The sequence below is a fragment of the Dromaius novaehollandiae genome, chromosome 3 (genome assembly GCF_036370855.1).
Source record: "Dromaius novaehollandiae isolate bDroNov1 chromosome 3, bDroNov1.hap1, whole genome shotgun sequence".
Taxonomy (NCBI): Eukaryota; Metazoa; Chordata; class Aves; order Casuariiformes; family Dromaiidae; genus Dromaius; species Dromaius novaehollandiae.
The window spans coordinates 97,995,194-98,019,088 of record NC_088100.1 but is presented as its reverse complement, the minus strand read 5'-3'; the positions used below and the strand labels follow the sequence as shown (position 1 = coordinate 98,019,088).

At 41.0% G+C, this 23,895-nt stretch overlaps 1 protein-coding gene across 3 annotated transcripts in view; it reads left to right on the top strand.

Annotated features, from left to right (window-relative positions):
• Window positions 1-23,895, top strand: part of EPAS1 (endothelial PAS domain protein 1) — a 79,160-nt gene that overhangs the window by 35,324 nt on the left and 19,941 nt on the right. For all 3 annotated transcript variants that reach the window (XM_064509566.1, XM_064509565.1, XM_064509567.1), the window contains exons 2-6: window positions 8,277-8,467; window positions 18,483-18,634; window positions 19,231-19,315; window positions 19,823-19,941; window positions 20,048-20,250. In XM_064509566.1, coding sequence (XP_064365636.1) covers window positions 8,277-8,467; window positions 18,483-18,634; window positions 19,231-19,315; window positions 19,823-19,941; window positions 20,048-20,250 — 750 coding nt within the window. The remainder of the gene's footprint in view (window positions 1-8,276; window positions 8,468-18,482; window positions 18,635-19,230; window positions 19,316-19,822; window positions 19,942-20,047; window positions 20,251-23,895) is intronic.

The window sequence follows — 23,895 nt, the reverse complement described above, 5'->3', positions numbered from 1 at the left end:
AATTTCCTTTGTAATTGAGAAGACAAAAGATGTGGTTCCATCCACTGACGTGTTGGCTGCTGCCCTATGGGATGATCCAGGGCATCCCTTCCTACCCCTTCCTACAGCTGGCACTGTGCTTGTTGGACTAATCTGTTGGAGAAATTTTCTCAGCCGTGCTGGGCCCCTGAGCAGCTCCCTGAGCTGTAATGCACAGAAAGGGGTTGTAAAGGCAAAAAAGAAAATGCCCAAATCTGCTTGAAGTGCTCATCAGACAGCAGCCTAACATCTTCTCTGAAGGCCAGGGGCCTCCCATGGTTGCCCAGTGCTGGGCCGTGCCCCAGGAGCCCTGCGTTTGGCGCATCTGCCGAAGTACCAGGCTCGTGCTGCTGTGGTCGCTGAAGGTTGAGCTGCTCTTACAGCGTCGTAAAATAATCCAAGGCCAGATTAATGGCTGCTAAAATCCTAAAACTTATCTTTCCAGTTCAAGTTACTCATAAAAATGGAGAGAAAATGGTAGAACATAAATCCTGTAGACATTGTTTTGCTTAATATGATTAAATTTATCAGACTCTGGTGACATATGATGAACCTTAATGCTTTAAAAAGATATATTTTCAGTGTTCCAGCAGTGTCAGTGAGGTTCTCAACACTGAACTCCCAAAACATAATTAGTTGCTTTGACAAGTTTAGGATTTGCAGTGATGCTTCAAATTGCAGATGCAATGAGATTTTATCATAATAGCTGCATAAAATGTAAGATGCTTATGGTATGAGCTTTTAAAAAGAAATACAGATGTAATGCTTTTTGTCCCAGCAGTTTTTTTCAGAAATGCATGCTAGAAATTTTCATTAAAATAAATAAAATACAAATCCAGTAACAATCAATTATCAAGACAATAGATACCATCACAACTTCAGACCTTGGAGAAGTTACCATTTTGCTCATAGTTTTATAGTTCATAAGGGATTAATCCTCTCTAAATAACTGCTGTGTTACCCTTTCAAGAAAGCATGGGAATGTCTGTGTTATTGTCAGCTGTAGTGGTCCGAGGGGTGGGTGGGTCACAGATATGCTCAGCTTAAAGGTTTGGTGTTCTTTTAGACTTCACCTTTTGATATTCTAATTCTGTTACTTAAGTCCCTGTCATTGTGTGAAGCATCTTTTAAAATGGCCTGCTGGAAATAAAAATGAGTTCTTAACCCTCACCATGAGCTCATCCCTGACCCATCCCTGAGACTTTCAAATGTCTCACTTTCCTAATGTAGCATGAGCTCTCATTACATTTCGCATTTTGTTTTAAATTCAGAGGAAAGAATTGCATCACCCTGAAAGTCTTGTTTGAGGTTATTCTCAGGGTGGGTATCGATATTGCAGTAGGTACAAATACTAGTTGAACTATCAGTGATTTGTTATTTAGTGAGTGTATACAGCAAACATAAGATCTCCCAATCAAACTAAGGAGCAGCATTAAAGGAAGGATGTAAGGTATTTCATTTCCTTATTTTTGTAATAGCCCTGTCTATTAGTAGTTTTTCACATGTCTTCAAGCTCTCATTTCCTCTATTAACAACATCCTCGTTTTGGTGTAATGTGTTTTGTGTGCGTACTGGGTACCACATCCCAATGTGCGACAATGCTTGCTTTAGCACTTAAAAGCTGTGAACACTACATGTTTTCAAATAATCTTTCCTTCTGTCCAAGAATAACTCTTGTGTCCTCCCCCTTCCTATCACTTTTGCTGGTGTGCTGAACTTGGTCATCTGATGTGTTCTCAGATTTTAGAAATCATAATTTTCACTGGAGAGAGTGCAGGCATTATTAGGCAGGATCTGTATGTACCATGTATGGATTTCATTCACAGGTTTCATATTTTGGCCTGAGTTCCTGGCAAGTGAGTAAATTGCTGTTCATAGCACATTTTATTTACCGATGGTCACTTTTATTACTTTGATTGGGGGGCTTTTAAAAAGCACAGTATGCCATCTGGAATGAACCGCTTGTAAGGTAGAATGGTTACAAAACCGTGCGAGTACTTATGGGAATTTTAAGACTAAGTAAGCATGACTGTTGGCTACTTGGTGTATATTTAAGCACATCATCTGTGGCTCTCAAGCAGTATGGTCTGAGATGGCTATAGAGTGCCTCAAAGTGAATGCGGCTCCTTTTTAGGTTTTATGCTGTTTTAAATCACATAGGGGTTTGCCAAGCAGAAGGTAAAGCAAAACATAAACACGTGGCAAAAAATGGATTTGCTAGTTTGAAATAAACTTTGTTGCTACCTAAGATAGTATTACTTGTTAAAATATTTTCATTGAGTTTTTACTGGTTTTAACTGGAAAATCTTTTCCAAGTGTCCAATTACTTTTTTTATTTTTCATGCATACAGTAAAATATCTTCTTAATTTTTCATCCTTAGAATGTATTTTTCTTGTTCTGCAAGTTAGCATTTGAAGCTTTACCTCTAAACCATTTGAAATGAGCATTTACTACAGAAATTGCATGTGACAGCTTAATTAACTCTGGATTCTTGACCTTTAACGTGCTGGAGCTAGAAACATTTAATAACCAGCCATTGGATATACAGTAATATGCTTGTTGTTTTACTAGCTTGCATACATGACAGTTTAAAGCAAAGTCCAAGGGTCACCAAAATAATGAAGTAAACTGAACTAAGTCTATCTGAACTATGTAATTCAAGATGTTTTATGTGTGTGTCATACAGTATGTATGTATGAGTGAAAGCTACCAGATTACATATAAACTATTTTCATGCAGGATGCAAATTATAGTTTCTCTAAAAACTTCAGTGATCTGGAGCCTGCAAGGTGGGAGTATAATTCAATGCATTTACTACGCTGGCAGTTCAGTTCACAGTCCTAAATGAGCAAGCGTTATATATACACAACCTAAACTAAATGTCAGCTCACATGGACCTGTTCAGAGCAACGAAACCGTGAATCAAGATTGCCGTCTCTGCTGTGACGCAGTGCAGGTCGGCCCCATGAGTTGAAAGATGCCCACCAATGTCCTTGGCCAAAGGGAGGATCTCTCAAGCTGCTGCCCAAATTCATCAGCTGTTAAATGGGGGTACCAAGAGCTTTGAAGGGTGCCTGCACATGGGAAAGGCTAAGGATACCCATGGATGGAGGCGATGGGCAGGGGTACCTGGCTGAGATGAAGCACTGGCAGGAATGGGACTAAAGTGAGCAAATACAGACTCAGCCAGTGGAGAGAGCACCAAACCTCAAGTCAGTTCCCGTCTCTCTGCAGAGCTGAGGAGGGTTGTGTTGGTGACACTGAGGCAGAACGTGGGGGTCTAGTAGGCCTATCCCTACTTCAAACCAGTGGATAACGCTGTGCTCCTGTGCAGGCAAGATCCTGTGCCAGGGCATACTGTCCGTCTGCCCCACAACTCAGTGTTTGCGACCCTGACCCCAGCTGTGTCTCTGCTGGGGGTGCCCCTGGCAGGGTGGTGGCAGCAGCATGGCCCTCTGCCTGGGAGTTGCTTTAGTCTGCACAAGTCTGGGGTCTTCTCCAAGCTCTGTGTTGCTGCAGCACTGAGTGCCAGGTCGACATACTCCAAGCCTACATGATAGCTTTGCCAGACCACTTGAAAATAATTATGGGGGCTGCAGGTTCTGCTGATAACGATGCCGCACGTGGAGTTTTCAGTAATGGGTAAGAGAGGCTTCTTCAAGATGGATTAGGATCTTAACTGTGAGTGAGTAATACCTTAGTCTGCAGGCATTCCCATCAATTTCAGTAAAGTCATGTTGCAAGGGGCTGTTTGAAATGAGTAAGGAGATAAGAATCTGACTCCTGTTCTGTTCAGGGCATTCCTAAAACCTTTTGGATGCATTTGACTGGTGGAATTATGGGCTTTGCTCAAGTGTGTGGGTGTAACCATTGGACTGGCTTGTTGTTTGCGCTGTTGGGCAAAACACCAAGAGCTTTTGCTCCTGAAAGGTTGGGAGCTTCCCCTGAAACTGCAAATACTTGCTAATTGTTTGTCATCTTTGCTCACATGCAATGGCCCATAAAGTCTATTTTCAGAATCCAAACTAAACATGGGCAGGAGTGAGTGGGAAATCATGTAAACAGTCTTTCTAGGGGTATAGTGAGGTACTTGTACTCTGTGGTCTGAGAACTGCCCACTTGTCCTTAACTCTTCCATTTCCTTTGGCTTGTGCATGCACAAGAACTATGGCCCCAAAGCATCGCCAAACAACCCTGGGAAAGTCTTTGCTGGGATGCTGGGACTTCCCTTTTCTTCCCTTCAAACCTGCAAACCTTCTTCTGCATAGCTGAGTCCTGAGCAGGGTCACCAGGCCTGTTCCCGAGCTGGGTCACTCTGTTGCTAGCAGAGATTTGAGCCTTTCCAATCCTTTCTTGTTGTTTTACGGGGAACAGTCATACTGCAATTATAAGGTGAGAGTGTGTGTAGCAGAGCGGGGTCTCATCCTGCCAGATCCTGGGACAGGTTTTGAGGAACGCGCAGGGGTCTTCCATGCAGTATCTCCAGGCCTTACATTTGTGTACGGGTGGATTTATTGGTAGTGGTTTTCTCCATTCTTCCCCCTCTGCATTTCTGAAACTGTGACTTAGGCTTGGGTGAGCGAGGTCCAGGCTTTTGCTTGCGTCACTTTCTCCAAGCAGTGACGCATGCATGTGCTCTTTTTTTTGCCACATAAGTGGGTGGTTTATAGGCTGGGAGGGAATGATTCATAAATTAGCTAGAGCCTATGCCTTTCCTCTATTACCCTAACGATGTGTGAATAGGATTCAGTATAAACTTTTCTTCCCAGCTTTCAAACAAACAGGTTGTTAAGCAGTTACATTTTTGCTCTCTAGCTGTGCCTTGTCAAGCCTTATCCAGGCTAAAATGCTAATCCAGAGCACAAAATGGGGGTAACTGCAGAGAGACTTAATGGCCTGCCATCTGCAAATGAAAACCGTGAAAATACTACACTTTGCAGCATCCTGTCGCTTGACTGCAGTTTTTGGAGGCCGAATGAGTGCAGAATGATAGTCTTGGAAAGCAAAGCAAGCAGAGTGGTCTGTCTGTTTTGGGGAAACACGGCAGCTTGTGGTATGGGGATGGGAGGGGGGTTGTGTGACTGTGTGTGGACTTGGCTGGCTACAATAACACTTCAGCTTTGGCGTGTGCTGAGCTAGGGAAGAAAAGAGGAAAACTGAGGTGCAGGAAACCACGTGGGGAAATGCTTAACAAGCACACCGTTTGTTTATTTAAAATGATAATGCGTGAGCAAGTCAGTCTAAAAGCAACCAAGCCGACTCACGCTCAGATTCAAGCGAGCTCTTGGGCGGTGTGTAGTGAACTCTGCCACTGTGCAGGGAAAATGGGAACTCTAGCGAGGAGCAGTGCTGAGGGCAAGCATCTGCGGTATGATGAAACAACGAATTTCTGCTTGTAGCCTTAGTTATTAGAAATCTTGAGCTACCCATGGTTAATAAAACCAGCTTGTCTCATTAGCCACACTTCATAATTATATTTATAGAGGTTAGCACAGCTAAATATTTTTCTTTGTGGCTACAGTGGCGTCATGAGAGCCCCTCTCTTATACAACCCGTTTTTACTGCATGAATTGCGAAACGGCTTTGGCCTTAGTACCCAAATCTTAGTATTTAAATGAAGAGGGATTGGATTTTCTGTTGCCCAAGTTGGTTCTAATGTGAAAATTGCGGGCTCTAGATTTAGACCAGGGCTCAAACATTTGTGGTTCAGGTTGAATTTTCCAAGCTGCAATTGGAAATTCTCATAAATATTGCTGCATGCTTTTTGTTCTTTTTGGTTTTGTTTTGTTTCTAATCTTTGATTTCATTGGTAGAATTAGAAACCAAGAAGAATTGTTCCCAGACTGGAATCTTTATAGGCATAGCATAGAAATATTTTATTTTGAGAGAAAGAAGGACTTCCAAAAGAAATCAGTGCAAGGAATTCACCTGGCTCTCTTATTCACTGCATCTGCCCCTGGGTGACACAGGGCGTTTCCTTCGTGGACATCTGAATGAAGGGACTTTTTTTTATATATATGTGTAATCCAACCCTTAGTTATCAAAGAAAAGCCCAAAGAGTAAAAATAAAGAATTAGTGTTACCTTGTGAATATCTGATCCTTTAGATCCTAACTTGCATGTGAGGTTGGTATTCGTTTTAGCAATCCCCCTGAAGTCATTAGCAAAGTGTGATCCTACTGTTATGTACCTGAGCCTGTGTTTGTCTCATCCTGTGCATACCTTGTGTAGCAGATACCATGTAAGAATACATTAGGCCTCCGGCAAAATAGTTGTGAAAGAAGTTTGCTGTGGGGTCATCATGGATCTCAAGAAGATACCATAAGCATTTATGAGGCGCCGTGCTGTGATAGCATGCCCATTAGGAGCATCTGCCTTCCTCCCTATCGACTCCCAAAGCATATGCCCAGCTTCAAGCACCTAAGTTGTTCTGTAAACTACTTGGAAATATCTATACCAGTGAATAGCAAGGGATACCTGCATGCTTATTGTGCGTTTTGCAGAACAGGGGCCCTACTGACATGTTGTGAGCACGTTCCTCCCGTGGAAGATGATGCTGAATGCCAAACCTGGCGTGAGCCCCTGCAGACGCCTTACTGTAACTTTGCTGTTAGCAGCCAGCAAGCATCCTGGCCTTTTTTCCCTCTTTCTGATTTATAAAACCATCTGTGGTTTCCCTGCTAGAAGCTTTCACAGGCAGTCTAGCTCTTCTGGAAATGCTCTTCTTCCTCTTTAAAAAATGTTACTGCGTATTAATGCTCTTTTTCTGTTTTATGCAGTGTTACATTGTACTGGCCATGATAGGAACAGCTTCTAGTATTAAGTGATGTGACTAATACTTGTTGTATGGTTTGTTTTCCTCATCTTTTTCCCATGAGAGAACATGTTTATTCAAACACCATGTTTTGTTAGGGATTTTTTGTTTTGCTTGACTTTTTTCATTGATCCCTTTTTAAACTTTGTTTTATAGCCTCATTGTTTTATATTAGGATTGGAAAAAGCAGGTTAGAAGATGCTTCATTTTTAGAAGGCCTTGCAAATGGAGAACTGCCGCTGGTGATTCTAGAAATGAATGCGTAATAACAGCAATAAAAATTGTGTGGTTAATCTTTTCCACATCACATTCTGCGCTCATCCAGGCTGTGCTGTTTGAACTGATACAGTGTTTCAGGAGTTTGCCAAGAAAATAAATATATTAAGTGTTGAAATGACTAAAGTGCAAAACCTCAACCGATGCAAGTGCAGGTAACTCTTGTATTATCAGCAGAACTACATGGGGCTGGAATAGCTGAAGATTTTTAAGCACCTTTTAGTGCAAATGGTTCTTTGTGTTCTGAAATAAAAAAAGTATTTTTTAAAGCAACATTAAAGTCAGTGAAGTTTTCTCTTAAACTATCCCACCCCAAGTCCGTAATAAATGTAGTCCTTGCGTTTCTTGCATGTTCAGTTTTGCTTTATGCCCCTTGGTGGCTTAATTTTGCATATTCGCTTCGTAAAATGTCTTCCCCTTTGTTATTTCCTGCTCTTTTGCTCTCTGTGGAGTCTGAAGGAGGCTGGCTCTGTCGGTCGTGTTATTTTGCCCAGGAAAGATAGACAATGAAAAGATGGGGACTTAATTAGAATAACCCTGACTAAAGAGATTTCTGGTGTGCAACAATATTTTGTTTCCTGTTTTATATCCTCCATGGTCAAGGAAAACTGTTTTTCCAGAGTAGTGTTGGGTTGAGACAGTTGTATGTACAAACACAGTTTGATACCCTATTATTACTTTTATTTTAATGCAGGGAACAGCCATTGCAACTCATTTCTATGATATAACCATACCCACGGCAATTGTTGCAGCTTTGAAGCGGTGTCACCTCGGACTAGCACCTTTCAGGAGTAAATTAATTTAGATTGGACAGAAGGGATTTCAGTATCTCACAGCTTTTCACGTATCCCGAAGCCTGGGAATAATGGTTTGCCATTTCATTTTGAATCTCTGGCCTGAGGCAAATTTTGCTCCTATCACATTAAACGGAAACTCCAGGGGTCCAAAGGCTAACGTTAGTAGAATCAGAGCCCTTTGCAGTTGTAGCAGTCTTTCCAAATTCCCATTTTAAAAGGAGCAAACAGATATAAATGTCCGGCAAACCGATTTAACCCAGCTGACCAAAATGATTCATTGCCAAGTAGATTTACTCTTGTAAATGCCTCTCGCAAGTTGTGAATTGCTTTTCAAGAAATGTCTTGTCCTTTCTCTCCCCCTTGCCTCCCAGGAGCAGTTCGGAGAGGAGGAAGGAGAAATCGAGAGATGCCGCAAGATGCCGACGAAGCAAAGAGACTGAAGTGTTTTATGAGCTGGCCCACGAGCTGCCTCTGCCCCACAACATCAGCTCACACCTGGACAAGGCCTCCATCATGCGCCTGGCCATCAGCTTCTTACGCACGCACAAGCTCTTGTCTTCAGGTGAGGTCTGGTTAGAAATCTTGATTTGGCTGGGAAACGTGTTTGTTCAAGTGCCTTTGAAAGGCAGCTCAGAAGTTCTGAATGTCCAATACTTTGTTTGAAAGTACTAGTTGTCCTATACACCAATAAGTAGCAGATAGGTTGTCTAAGGCATGGTAGACTCAGATAACTAAAGCAAGCAACTTTTAAGTACCTGACATGGATGGATTCTGTTTAATTAGAATCTTACTCATTTTGGACTAGTATGAAATATGAACCAGCATCATTTTTGCAGGCCATGAAAACTGATAAAAATCACAGAATATTCTTATTTTGCAACTGTGTTTAAGCAATCACTATGGAAATCTGTGGTTTGAGTAGTCTACGGGATTAATGAAAATAATTGGTGATTATGGGAGAACTTTCACATGGTGACTTCCAAGTGTCAAGAATATGTTAACAAAACAATGCCTGAATTATTTGTGAAAGGTAAAGCCAAGATACTGTCTTTTCCCACATTCATGGCAAAACTCCCAATGCAGTCACGATTTCATTTCCTTTCTTTAGAAAAGTTGAGTCATACTGTAACAACGGCTTTAATAAATGCCATTAGGAAGTATCTCATTTTGTGGAGGAGTATGCTGTTGGTTAGTCTGAAATATGACAGATGAATTTCTGCTCCTGTGTGGTGTAGTTTTTGGGCTGTGCTAAGACTATTTAATAAAATATGAGCATTTTAATCTTAGCTTATGGAATCTGATTTCTTTAACAATTACTTCTGTAAAAAGGAAAGGTTATTTGCTGAACAGTGTTTGCAAGACATCTCTGTTTTCCTAATATAATTCATATTTGGGGAAGCCAGCACAAAATATGTAAATATTCTTAAAAATGCCATATACCAAGTCAATTTGTTAGTCATTTTATCATTAGAAAAGCTGAAACTGTGTTTTTGTATTTATATGACATGAACCAGAGGCTGTCAAAGAATAGGAAAATAAAACTTCTGAATGACTGTAACAGATGAGGTTATAATGTGTGTGTGTCTGGAAAGCTGAAATGAAATAGCTTAACGCACACACACATATATATGTATGTGTATACAGACACATACATACACACATAGATATATTTATATATGATTTTTCTGTGATGGTGCTTGAAAAAGAAGGCGATTCATGCAGCTGCTTTACATTTCTTGAAGTACCACATACTTGAAGTACTGCCATAACCCAACAGCTGAAAAGGAATATGGAAATGAAACATTAGAGTTGTGATAATCTGTGTTTTAATATTTCAAGCTTTACCTATGACAGCTATTTGCTTAACTGTAAATCTAGCAGCAAATCTGATCCCCTTCCCCAGTTTAAGTATCAATTTGGATTAAGTCCTTTCGTTAAAATTAGTGTTATTAGTCAAATGCAGATTTGCCCACAGCTGCATCTTTAGACACTTGAGATGTAGATCAGGGTTTTATAATCTTTAATGTTTCCATTTTGGGGAATTGATCTTAAGACACTTTAAAGGAAACTCTTCTGGAAAAGTTGGGTCTTATTTTCTGAAATTGAGAATGGGCTGAAATGATTGAACCCAGGCCAAAAGACCTGGGCCACTAATTATATTCTTCTGCGTATAGCTGACATTTAGTTGGCCAAGTTAAACAAGAAGGCTAAAGGTTAATTTAGCCCTGAGTATTTGAAAGATAATTTTTAAGGTTTAGAATAACGAGGCATTATTAGAGCTAGAACAATTATCATTGTCAGAATACCACCTTCAGGATATCATTTGTTCCTCCTTGTGACTGTGCTACAGTTTACACTTCCTAAGATTCACAGAAGTATCATTGTAGTCTAGGCAAAGTAAATTTGTATCAATTGGGAAACCATTTCTTGCTCTCTGTAAGGCTGTAAAATTGAACCTAGGCATTTCTAAGCAGGCTTCTTGCCAGTGAGCTTTGCTGAAAAACTATGGCCATTCCGAACAGAAAAACTGGTTAATAACATTGTCCTACAGTAGTTGCATAATATAGCCAGGGTGTTGTTGTTCTGACCAATTTATGTGAAAGCAGACTAAGAACAGATTTTAAATCTTTAATCGTGGCCTGCACTAGCTTCTGAATCGTGTCAGTCTTGGCAAGAAAACTAGCTTTCACCAGAAGACTGTCCAGCTCAATTTGAGGCTGTAGCTTTCGGTACAGTCCTCGGCTCACGCAGGAAGAGGATTGCTGCTTGTTGCAAGCATTTTGAGAAGAGTATGGGGCAAAACGGGAGGTGGATTTGCGTGGTGCTTGTCCACGTGCTGCCCGTTTCTCCCTGGTGTTTTGGAGACTGGAACTGGCCATTAGTTCCTGCAGCGTGCGAGGAGCCCGTCCGCGCCGCCTGCGAGCGCAGCGGGTGTTGGGTTGTCTCTGGCAGGTGAACATGGCAACGGGGAGGGGAAGAACCACAGCGTAGACGCGAGACGAATGACTGCCTTGGCCCGCAGACTCCCACTTGGCTTTATGTTGTCTTTGTGGAAGCAGTTTTGATTATTTGGGCTGGATGCTTAGTGTAAACTGGACTTAAGTGGTAGTATTCGTTCTGTAATCTCTGAGAACATTAAAATAACATTTACTGAGTTTATATATACAATGTCAATAAAATAGGCTTACAGCACAGCTTGAAAAATTCAAGATAGTTGAGAAAAAAAGTACTGCTTGATTAGCATTTTTGGTATTTATTATTTATTTTATCAAATACTACTGATACACCAGATTTTATGTTATGTTATAGTTTGTGAGCGTGAGTCTCAAATGGGGACAGACCTCCTCATTTCACAGCAATTTTGCTGGGAGCAGAGAGAGCAAGGGCTTTCCAGGACTGTATCCTCATCTTCCTTGCAGCCTCCTGCTCCTTATTTTAGAGGTGGCCTTAGGTGGCTTGCCAGCCTTGGCCAGCTGGGATCGAGTGTCTGAGCCTCCTTCTTCTTATTCCCTGATGAGGAGCAGGGCTTTTTGTTTGCCTGTCTCTGACTATTTTGCTAGCTATGCCCATATAATGGTGTTTTACCTCTTGGGAAGTTGGGGTCTAGGGAAACGTGTGGCCACGTTCTCCCAGCAGGTGCCTGGCAGGGCCCTCGGACGGGCGCCTCCGCGGAGCGCTGCCCCGTTACCTGCCTCTGCGAATCCCGGCTGCTGGGTGAGAGCGCGCTGTGCTCCTGCAGGCGCTGATGGGGCCGAGCTCGGCCCTTGCCTCCTATTGCAGTAGGAAATAGCTGGTTGGATATCTCAGAGTTCAAAAGGGTAAAAAATACCAGGTTTTGCTTTATAAAAGTTGCTTCTTTACTTAGTAACACGTTTCCCTTTGATTTTCACAGTAGGCAATTCTGTGTGGGAATGTTGGAGAGGAAGCCTTTAACATTTAGAAATGCAGGCTGTTAGTCTGACGGCCTGATTGAGATTAGTATCACAGGAAGCAAACTGAAACAATAGCTTTATAATACTGTTTCCATGTTGCGCACAGAACAGTACACAGTATAATTGGAATGTGGGTCGAAATACCATTTAATTATGATCGTCTTAAATATTTTTCAAGATGTCTTCTAATTCTATTGGCATAATATGTTTTGCCATCATTGCATTAAAAGGGTTGGAATAAATTTAGAATAGATCTTTGTGCCTTTGAAGTAAAGGTTTTGATCCCACACAAAGTCACTACTGGAAATCACTGTCTGACACTTACCAGTATTGGAGCTTCTGGAGTTAGGGTCTTAGGTCTTTAGTATAGTCAGAAAATTTGGTATCAGTAAAGGTCTCCTTTTATTCTCCACTATAGCTTGTACATGAGTAAATTCTCCTAATGCTTTTTTGGGTTAAGAGACGGCAAAAAAATAAGGTTTTTGTTAAAGAGTAGCTGTCTTGGTTAACATGATAGTTGCTTCATAATTGGCTCAAACAATCTGCTATTGTTTGAATACTGGGAAGAGCAGAGTCCACTCTAGGAAGCCTGTATTATTAATATATGGTGCCCATAATTTAAGTGTTTATTCCGACCACACTCGAGGGAGAGGCGTTACTGGAAGCGGAACTCTTTGGTATCCATGAGTATCTGTGTCTGTCAGGACTGGGGATGTTTCAGTTAGGCTAATCAGGCAAACACAGATTTTCCAGCTTTCTTTAATCCCATGCATGTCACCCGGGTTTCTTTTCTGTGCAGGGGACCAGTAAAGGAAGCTGGCTGGGAGTTGTTCCTGTGCAGGGAGAGAGCAGAAGAAACAGGGAGGGAGCAGGGAAGCAGACGGGAAGCTGTTTCGGAGAAGGGAGGCCACAAGGAAGCCAGTGTGAAGTTGTTTCAAGGGAGGGAGACAACAGAGCCGGAAAGCCAGCAGGGAGCAGAGGGAAAAAAATAGCTTTATGCTTTTAAGGGAGAGCATACTATAGGGAGAAGTGGTGTGGGCATTGTTTTCAATGTCTGGACAAGCTACAGCTAATCTCAGGCCATTGTGGCATAAAACAGTGCTTTAAAAATAGCTTGTCTGCTTTTATCAAATTGGAAAAAAAGTCCTGTGCCAACCGTGCCGCTAGGAATGAGAGTGGGGCTATGTACTGAGCGCTGTGGCTGCTTAGAGTACCATCTCTTGTCTAGAAAAGTGCGTCACAACATTGCATTTGGTGGAAAAAAAGCCCAATCTGCTGGGATGCTGCGTGCCCCCGAGAGCCCGTGTTCAAAACTGATCACAAGAGAAATAGAAGCACCTTTATAGGAGCAGCGCCTATGTAATCTGGCTAGATATAAACTCTGTAATAAAATTGCAAAGCACTGGTAACGTGTTTTCTTTATAAAAGTTGCTTGTGCACTTAGAGATAAGAGCCCTTCAGAAAGCTTCCAGTTGAGGAGTAGTTTTTTCTTGATATATCTAAATTGATAGGTTTTTATTGAACACATTGAAAATATTTTCTTGATCAGGATGTACTGTCCTCTCAAGACCAAAATAAAACCTAGTTGCTTTCCTTTGATGCAAAACAAGAAATTAGGAAGAGACAAGTCTGTCTCAAAGCAGCTTTCTCTCTGCTGCAGGATAGAGCTGCTGCTGGATCTTCCCTAACTTCTGCTAACCATCCTCACATAGTTTGACAGCCCTCGGCAGCAATGGCAGCTAGCAAGAGGGCAGTTATAGCTTTGTGTCTATTGTGCGTAATAGCCGAGAAACTTCTTTGGTGGCAGCAGGATCCAGGATAAGAGACAAAGCCTTGAAGGTTAGTTACATGGAGGGGATGATGTGAGCTCTGGTAGGCACCCCTGGTGTCACCACTGTTTCTCTGAATTTACACAAAGGCACCTCTGAGCCAGATCAAAGGTGCTGAAATGAATATAGGCTGTTTGCTAGGATGTTGTTTATACCTGAGCAGTTATTTCTTGCAAGGAGAGCCTGATTTTTGAGCTTTCAGATTCGTTCCAAGAGGCTGGACTGAAGGAAATGAGCAAGCATCTACGGAAAAAGTGTTCTTAAACTTGGGAACAGTGCACATCCTGACAGTGGGAATTAATCAAAGCTTGTTTACAAGAGCTATTTTTAGCATAAAAGGTTATCATAAACACTGCAATAAGCATTTGCCATAACAGTTCAAAGTTTCTTGTTGATTAATAATCCCTACTTCGGTGGTTGGAAAAATTTTTGAAATAGAACCAATTAGAAAAAGCTTAAGATAAAAAATGGTTACAGACTGAGCAATGCTGCCTTGGGGCAATAGGAACAGTGGATGAGACATCAGACTGGGACTCAAGACACCATTGCTCTGGTCCTGATACTGCTGTAGCTGTGGCAGTCACCCCGGGGAGGTCACTTCACTTTTCTGTGCCCCTCTGACTTGATCTGATCTCCTGATCTAAGCTGGATAGGGATTCTCTCTCATTTATTGGCTTCCTAGTGCTATGCGAGAACAATCTTGGCTGGGATCCATCAGTGCAACTATAATACGAACAGCAATATTGTAATACTTCATTCTGCTGAATTATAGTTAAATAATTTATATATTTATGCCAGTTTATAGCTAAATTGGAGTATTTGCAGTCCAGTCTCCCTGCTGTATTATCCTGGTGCCTGAAATGAAATACTGCCATTACTAAGGGAGAAATGAAAAAAGTTGCAGAAAAAAAAAAAGCTCATTTCAAAATTTAATTGGCGATTATTTTAAAATCAACAAAAGTCCTACCTAAAAATCAGTGCTATTTGATTCCATAGTTACCTCTCCATAAGACCTGGAAAATTCTGGCCAGTGTACATTAGGTGCTACTACCTAGCTAAAGTGACATCAAACCTAAGGGGAACCTGAAGGTTAAATTCTGCCACCACTTCTTCATCCTAACCTTACTTTCATTTGGTCCCAGCTTCCTCAAATGTTTTTCATTTGAAATTGAATTTTCTTATACTAATGCTTCAGTCTGGCCCCAAAGTAAATTAATAAAGAATATTTAAAGCAAAATGAAAGAATAGAGGGATTTCTGGGAGCAGCTGGCAGTAGCAATGGCTTTATTTGTTTTTCTTCTACCAAATAGATTAATTCTAAAGAAAACCAGATTTTTGCCAGTGGAAAAAACTGTATTGCTTCTGATATACCAAGCTTCTTATGTGTGTATTCTCTGTGTATAAAGATATTAGTAGCTAGTGATTTTCATAGGTGTAACTGCAGCTGTCCTAGGGATGTTATTGATATACATTAGTATAATTATACTGTTAAGTTACCTGATACAGGGCCCAGCAGGGGCTTGCAATAGCATCCAGCCTATTTCTTTGCTGTAGACTTCCTTGCCGTCTTGTAGAGAATGGGAGCATGCCCTATTAAGTACCAAATGAAACCATGATCTGCCCTTGAGTGCATCTGCAAGCTCCTCCTGCCTGCCAAAGCTGGGGCTGCTGAGGGAAGCAAGGGATGCAAAGGGGTTTATTATCTGGGAAGCTGAAGGATGTCTGCAAAACGTGCTGGCTGTGCTTTCAGGTTATGTGTGTGTATGGGGGGACTGCACAGCAGCACAAACCCTCTGCTCTCCCTCTTCCCAGTCCGCATCACAGATGCCTCCAGCTGGACTAAGGTAATTTTAATAAAAATGTTAAACTCCCATCCAACAAATCCCCATAACCACGTGCTTTAAAGCTGACTCTATATTAAAGTGCTTGGCTAGACTAGGACATTAAGGGTTTGAACCTGCAGCCCCAATGTGAGTGATCCTGTGCCCTCTGTGTGTGTTTGTATAAGTAATATAATTTATATACATGGAAAAGCAAACTTAATCATCTGATAATACAAGTAAAGTGTTTGTCTTTCACTGTTGGAGGCATTTAAGAATACAAATGCTTTGAATAGCCTTCCTGCCTTTGAATGGTGATGTTTTGTTAATGCAAACTTAATGAGCTGGAAAAAAAAATGGAAAGGAGGGTCTGGGGTTAGAGCTGAAAAGTCAGTTTTTTCTCTGAACCCACACTTGGCTGATTGTCTTGGGCTATAGCCATGATCCCTGCTGAATAAACCATTTGTTGGCTTCCGGAAAAGTCAAAAAAACCCTTGACATTCTTTACACAGCAGAAACAAGCTTGGGAGCAGATGGTCACTTACCTTCTTCTTTTTTTTTTAATGTCATTATGGTCAAAGTGCGTACTATTCACATATATTATTGTGTATTTTTTGTATTTTAAATTCTAGCCCTGATGTAATTTCCTGAAGCCATTCGCTTTGTACTAAGGAGGAATTGGCCCCCCTGCATGTCTACTTTGACTTGCAGTGCAGAGACGCTCGGGATAAATGCCCAGCCTGCGCTGGCGATCCCCGACAAGTGACTTCTCTTCCCTGCTAGCGAAAGCTGGTGTTGAGAAGCAGAGGATGATTAACCAAGTGCTCCCAGTGGCTCAGAGATTGGGTGTGCTGGTTCCCTTCTTTGCACTGGGGGTGATGGGCTGCTGCCTGTGCAGCACAGTGAGGAGCGAGAGGCAGAGGCAGCAGCATGCAGCCAGTGTCGTTTTTGTCACCAAGGGTTGTCCACTCTGAACAGTGTCTGGGGCAGCTCTGCATTGCAAATGCTCGTCCCTCTGCGTTTGCTCCCAGTCCATCCTTAGGCACTGGCTGATGCAGTTGCGGAAGATATAAGTTGGACTCGTCCTTAAATCTTAATCTATTAATGCTTTAAAGTAAAAACTGTATAGTTGGCTCAGCCTTTTCCCTACCAAAAAAAAAAAAAAAAAAAAAAAATCCCAACCCCCTAATATGTTTTACGAAGCAATACAAACAAATACAAAGCAATAGAAACAGAAGCAAATGATTTTATGCTTCTAGACTTCTTCCAAAATGAGTATTTCCACAAGGAACATGAAGAAAAATGATGAATGTGTTGTTTCAGGGAGGAAAAGGACAAAACTGAAATATTCTCTTGTCTTAATAGGATGTGTACTAGAGAACAAAAACAGTATGCTGAAACTGCAACACTAAGCCAACAAAGAAAACCAAGTTCTCCGAGAAACTGAAAAGTTTCTCACTGTTCCTGCAACTATGGCTGATGCAATTAAGACTGGAGCCGTCTGGCCAGCCAGATGTGGTGGGGCTGCTCCTGTGCGCAGCTCCCTCTCGGGCCACTCTGGCTGCCTCTGGCCATGGAGTGCCTTCGATCAAGACGGGACTTACCCACTGGCTTGTCAGTGGCTAGGGCTTTGGCAGTGTAGGATTAGAGTTTGTTATCCTTTATTCTGAAGCAAGAAGGATTTTTTTTTTTTTTAATTATTCAGGGCCTGCTCTACCACTACACAGATTTGTAAAAACTGAGCACAAATGTGCAGGCTTACTGGTAAAACTGTAAGGATAAGCTTAGCCTAGCTGACTAAGGGGCACAGAACAGCTGTGATACCTATAAATCATTTCCTAAGAAAACCCAGAAGGCTAGGAAGTTATATGTAAAACATGGCAAGAAATTATTGGGTCCACTCCTACACAGAAACTTCTCTATACTAATCACCCAGAAATCATCTGCTGGTTTCTTATTCATGGAGTTGAAACATTTAACAATCTTAACATTTTGAAGAGAAGGCAAGAGGCAATTGCCTGCGCAGGAAAGCAAAAAAACACCACAGGGAGATGATTAACCAAAAAACACAAATGCTTTCATAAATATACCAGTGTGGCTTTTGATTTCATCACAACAGTAGCCTGACTTCCCCAGGAAAAGATAAGACGTGCTGGATTCATGAACCTTCATCTACATGTACAAACCCATAGGATGCAAGTAGGATACAGAGTCTTTTCTCCTGTCCGGACAGGAGTCAGGTAGATAACAGAGCGTGTCGGAGTTCAGCCGAGTGGCATGTACGGAGTTCAGAAGTCTGCAACTGCACAAGCAGGTATCGGGGGAATGGATGTGTATTTTTCCTGGGAATTGTTGAGATGTGTTAGATGAAAGGGAAATTCCTCAAAAAGATGGCAAGGGAGTTATTTTTCTAAATTTTATACTAAAGGCATTTAGAGAGGTCTCCCTAATGAATGGAACAGTCGATGTAGGCACTTTTAGTAGGAAAAGTATTTGAACTTCTTAGGAAACCTGAACTCATGTAAATGTCTTTTGTTAGGCCATTTGCTAGGAATGCACAAATTTTGCTTACCTTCTATAATACTTGCTGCTTTCTTGGTATTTGTTGGGAGATAAAAAGGAATTTTGAGGCCAAAAGAATATGTGCTAAGAATATGTACCTTGGTGTCTGGTTATATAAGTGTAAACACAGATTTACATACTGAAAAAGCATCTTACAGAAACACACGTAATATAAGGTGAGTAAAGGGTTTATCACATATATTTACAAAAAGGTTCAGGAAAAAAATCTTCTGCCTTTATAATAATAAGGATTTCCCTTTCACACACTATGCGGGTTTGATTTCTTCTCAAAAACACTCCCACCAGAACAGTATTATGGAAAGGAAATTCTAACAGCAGAAAAGTATTTTGTTGTCTTTTTATTGGATGTGATTGTATTGAAAAAGGATAGCTAGAAAAGCTGAAGATTTTAAATGCTTTTGTGCTTTTTTCAGTATGCGCTGACAATGAGAATGAACTAGAGGCAGACCAGCAGATGGACAACTTGTACCTGAAAGCTTTGGAGGGATTTATTGCCGTGGTGACACAGGATGGAGACATGATCTTCTTGTCAGAGAATGTCAACAAATACATGGGTCTAACCCAGGTAACTTGTTCCCTAACACTTTCCTGCCTTTGTAATACAATTCCCAGAAACTAGACATATGCCTAAATGCAGAAAAACAGTTGTGTGTCACTGAAAAAAAGGCTTGCCTTCCTAGAACCTGCTGTGGAGAAGAGAATGGGTATTTTTATATTATTAAAGATAGCCAAAGTTTTCACAGGATTTTGATCAGATGTTGCGTGCTGTTTTGTGCGCCCTATTAAGTTGCTGATTGGATATGGTTGTGGAATCAATGTAAACAGATTAACTACAGGACACAGGACAAATTACTAATAAAGAAGACTGAGTTAAACCTAGTTATGATCCGCTGCATACTGCAGTGGTCAAATTTAGCATGTTGTCTTACTTCCTCTCTCAAAAATTTTGGAAATGATCTTTCAGCTGCTATCAGTACACTTAGTTTTACTGACCAGTTTGTTCTAAATAGGTAGTATTTAGAAATAGATACATGAAATTATCACTGAGAAATGAAGATTCCCAAGAAATTGTCTCAGTATTCCATTTTATTTGTATTATATTATTTTCTGTATATTAGCAGTTGCTTTTTTTGGCTGAATATTGTTTTTATTTCTGAACAGGTGGAATTAACTGGACACAGCATTTTTGACTTCACTCACCCATGCGACCATGAAGAAATTCGAGAGAATCTGAGTCTGAAAAATGGTAATCTTGAAATTACAAAAGAGTCACTGTTTGCTTTTTAAATAACCAAATGAAGTAATTGGCTGACAGTAGAGATCTGTTAGTCATGGTAAAGAGAATTTTCATTCCTGGAGTAATCATTAACTGTTATTCAGTGCTTTGCAAGTTTGTTTTGTTTTGTTTTGCCAAATATTCTTAAGTATGATACCACTAAGAACTGCTTGTTTAGTGTGTTCCTTTCATCAAGTTAAGACAGGCATAATGTTTTCACTTGTAACTGTTTGCAAAGATTTATATGCTGCAAGCTAAAACATAGATTTAAATGCACAGTCCCATTTAAGTTCCACTTAAAGTTTTAGGTCTCAGATCTACAAACTGTGCTTCATTGGTCCATGCATCTTTGATGGTCTCTGCAGATAAATTATCTGATAATTAGTCTATTATTACTTACAAATCTTTTGTGCTTATAGATAAAAGGAATTAAGAAGCAAAAGCGAGAAGACTCATTTTTTTCTTTTCCTTATCTAGGTCCAGGCTTTGGAAAGAAAAGCAAAGAGATGTCATCTGAGCGTGACTTCTTCATGAGGATGAAATGTACTGTTACCAACAGAGGCAGAACTGTTAACCTCAAATCTGCCACATGGAAGGTACCATATTTTAGCCATAAAAAGTGTTACTGATTTAAAAAGACATTTTGGCTTGTAGAGAAAGTACATTCTAAGTTTGTGTCTCATTCAAAAATCATTATTTCAGGTTTTGCACTGCACTGGACAAGTTAAAGTATATAACACTTGCCCTCCTCACACTCTGTGTGGGTACAAAGAGCCTCTTCTCACCTGCCTTATAATAATGTGTGAGCCTATTCAGCATCCTTCAAACATTGATATCCCCCTGGACAGCAAGACCTTCCTGAGTCGCCATAGCATGGACATGAAATTTACTTACTGTGATGACAGGTAAACTCCACTAATTGTTCCTTTTCATGGATGTTTGTACCTTCCTGAACGAAACAAGCAGTCAGTCCTTCAAAATTTTCTTCCTGTGTGGACCTGGTAAGGAAGGACTGGAAGAAAACACAGTCTGTTACCAAAACAGATACTCAGTGGCTCACTTAATCCATCTCAAATCTCAGTTTAGGAAAAATGGTACTCCTCCTGCTCTATTTTCTCCTCCTCCCGAGTGATGAGCTCAAGTTCATTGCCAGAAGATGAGAAAATTTAGAGTGATAAGCATCTTAGGTCTTAACAAACAGAAGAGTAAAGAGGATTTCTGTTATATTTTTTAGAGAATGCCTCTAAGGATATGCCTTACAGACCTTAATCAAGGACAATTTTATGGTTGGTTTGACCCAAGATAATATAATCAGTTAGCTGTAATATACTTTATTCCAAGATTAGCTAAGAATAGCTAAGGAGTCCAGGGCATCTGCAGCTCTGCAACAGAGTTATGATCTCCTGCTCAGTGAAAAACAACCTTTGCTGGTTCTCTCTCTGCTTCTTCTAGTGATGACATGAAAGAGAAGGAAAGATCTGGGGTCAGGTGAGAGGCCTGTGTCTTCCACTCCACCATGCTTCCCTTTTCAGTGAAAAAATGGAGATCCCCCTGCATAATTTCCCCAGGGATCTCCATGGCATTTCATACCATGTGTCTCTTCTTCCCGCCTAAGTGTTGTGGGACCCCTCTTTCCAGTGAGCATGAGTGAACCAGAAATCCCTTCCCATGCAACTTCCTCCTGCCCTGTCTTTTTCCAGAAAGTCTTGCCTGTCCTACCTTTTCTAAAGTTTGTGAGATTTTTCCCTGAAAGTGATGTGAAGTTTTTGATGGTTCTGGCTAGTGACACTAGCCTCTGGGAATTCAGAGCTGCTTGCAACTGCTGACATCCAAGGGGTTGCCAATGGGATTATACATATGCTTGAACCTCATGAAAAAAATGGCAGGACTGAGATCTTAGCTATTTTCTTGTTCTTTTGAGGATTTTTTTTTTTTAAACTTGTTCCAGGCAAGATTATTCTTTTAAATAATGTGATGAAGCAACTGTATAAACTGGCAGGGTTAGCGGCTGTGGATGAAAGCAAGATTACAAGTGTGAAACTTGTGACTGACCTTCTTCTGTCCTCTCTGAGAATTCAGCAGCAAATATACTGTAACTAGAAATGTACTGTGGGTTGCACCAGGAGTCTGTTCTGCTCAGATAAGTAGAAGGTAATTATATGAAAGCAGGTTAGCCATTCTTTAAAGAAGGCTGCTAGGATTCTCAGAGAATAAATACAATGATAGAGACTTAAGATATTGTCTGCAGGAAGGTACAGGAGACTACCCTGTATGTGCATGCATTCAGGGTAGACAGGCACTCATTTTCAAAAGCATTCCCCATAATGCACACAAGACCGATGTTTATGTACACACACAGTTAGGCATAGAAAAATTCATTCGATATAAATTCTGAAAATTTTGACTCACGGTGTATTTTGATGCAACTACAACAAAATACATCACATTTTCTTTTTAAATACTTTAAGATGAAAATATTAAGATATCAATAGGATTTTGCTACTGGGGTAAAAATCGAACAGTATATTAGTGGCTTGTTATAAAAAGCAACATGCCTTATAATTACCATAAACTTAGGCAGTGACAGGCTAGAGGAGAGTAAGAGGGGGTTTCACTGTATTACAGCATTTGCATGTCTCTGTCAGACTTTATAAACAGTTATAAATGAGAATTAGGGGGACCAGGATTTTCCCATTAGAGATGCATGCATATACTTGTTTTAAAAAGAATGAAGTCCTGTTTTAAATAGTGGGAGCTGATTTACAGGGAAAACTCTTCACATGGCAGGGTAATACGGCAGCTTCCTCTGGATGATTTAACCTGTAGGGAATTTCAGCAATTTCTCTTTAAAACCAGGCAACAAAACAGCACGTATTTTTCTAGATAGTTTTAGTTGGCTGTTTCATCCATGGTTTATTGAGATTATGATAAAGTGGTGAGATGCCAGCCAGGCCTGAGGAGGAGGCAAACCTCGGGCACCTCCCAGGTTCCCCTCAGCAGAGCCCTGTGGCTCTCTGCTCCCGCCTAGGATGCCAGTTTCTCTCCAACGGAAGACACATCAGTAGACACATAAAAGTGCAAAACGCTCAGTTGTTCTCATCAGATTTGTTGCTGCTAGACAAATTGTATGAAAGGAAGAGCTTATGCCAGGAATGTGAATGCAGTCTGAAGGAAAACTGAGGAGAAGGGGGAGGAAAAACAGCATGTGCCAGTCAGATGCCTAAACCCTTTTCAAAGTAGTCCTGCCTTTCTGCAGCAAAGAAATTCCCCTTCCCTCATTTTGAATGTGTGATGCACCAGCCTACATCGTTTGCCCTCCAAAAATAATTTTTATACGTGGACCTGTGACTCTCCTGTGGCTAGGTGGAATATGCTGGTATTCTTAGAGCAGCTTTAGTGAGGCAATGGACCTGTAAAGAAAAGTATTTCAGATATAAATATTAAAAATAAGGTCCACAATTCAAGTTGCTGTTCTGCTAAATGCCTGCTTCAGCCATTAATGGAGAGCTATTCAGAAACCTTCCCTTGCTCTGGTTATCTTGGCTAAGTGGTTTAAAGGAAGGATTATTTTAGCTGTAATGCGGAAATGCTGATCAGTGGTACAATTCAATAAGCCGAGTAAGGGTTTACTTCAGCTGTACAATGCTTTTGTGTTGGGGAAGATCTCTGGTGAGGGTGGTTTTAGGCCAAAAAAAGGCAAGTCTGTGTATGAAATGAATTCTGTTACTTTGGAGGCGTAACTGATGCTCAGCAGTATCTTCCCATGTTGAGCCACTAAGGCAACGGGCAGTTAGAGGTGGAAAAGCCAGGAAACAGAAGTGAAAACTGTATCTGAATTTGATACAAAATATCCACAAAACCCCCAAACTACTTCAGCTGCCCCAGCACACGCAGTCTGAGCCTGTGTCATTCACGCTTACAAGGGAAAACCATGAGCTGTGTTTGGGTGGACACCAGGGCTTTGCAAGCACAAAGGATACTGTGGCATTGTGGGTGACATCAGCTTTTCACCTTGATACATGTGCTCTCTCTGGGGTGCTGCAAAAGCCGGGGGGTGGAGTGCTCTTTGCCTGTAATTGCTCTAGACAGTATGCATGAGAGGAGAGACAGGTAAGGAAATACATCTATTCTGGACAGTGGGAGCAGATTAGAGGTACGTGCTGTGATGCCAAAGGTTGTGTCACGTACCGCCAGTTTCCTGGCACTGATGTGTTGAAAAGCATGTGTTGTCCATTACTGTGAAGGCATGACTGATTAGGAGAATTGTATGTTCGTGGTTACAAGAAACCAAATTAGTTGTACTCTTTTTGCTTTGTCTTCATTGGAACTTTTTAATGGAGGGGATGAGGAAAAAAAAGGAGTGATGGAGGATGTAGGGTAATTCAAAATAGATGCATTTAGGATTATACCAGAAGATGCAATTTCGAGAGCATCAGTCCATATGAACGTACATGCGGAATCCAGTCTATGTCCAATTGAAAGAAAACTGTTGTATTGTTTCCAGTTCTGTCCATGTAAAACTGAAATATTCAGGCATAGGGCCTTAAATA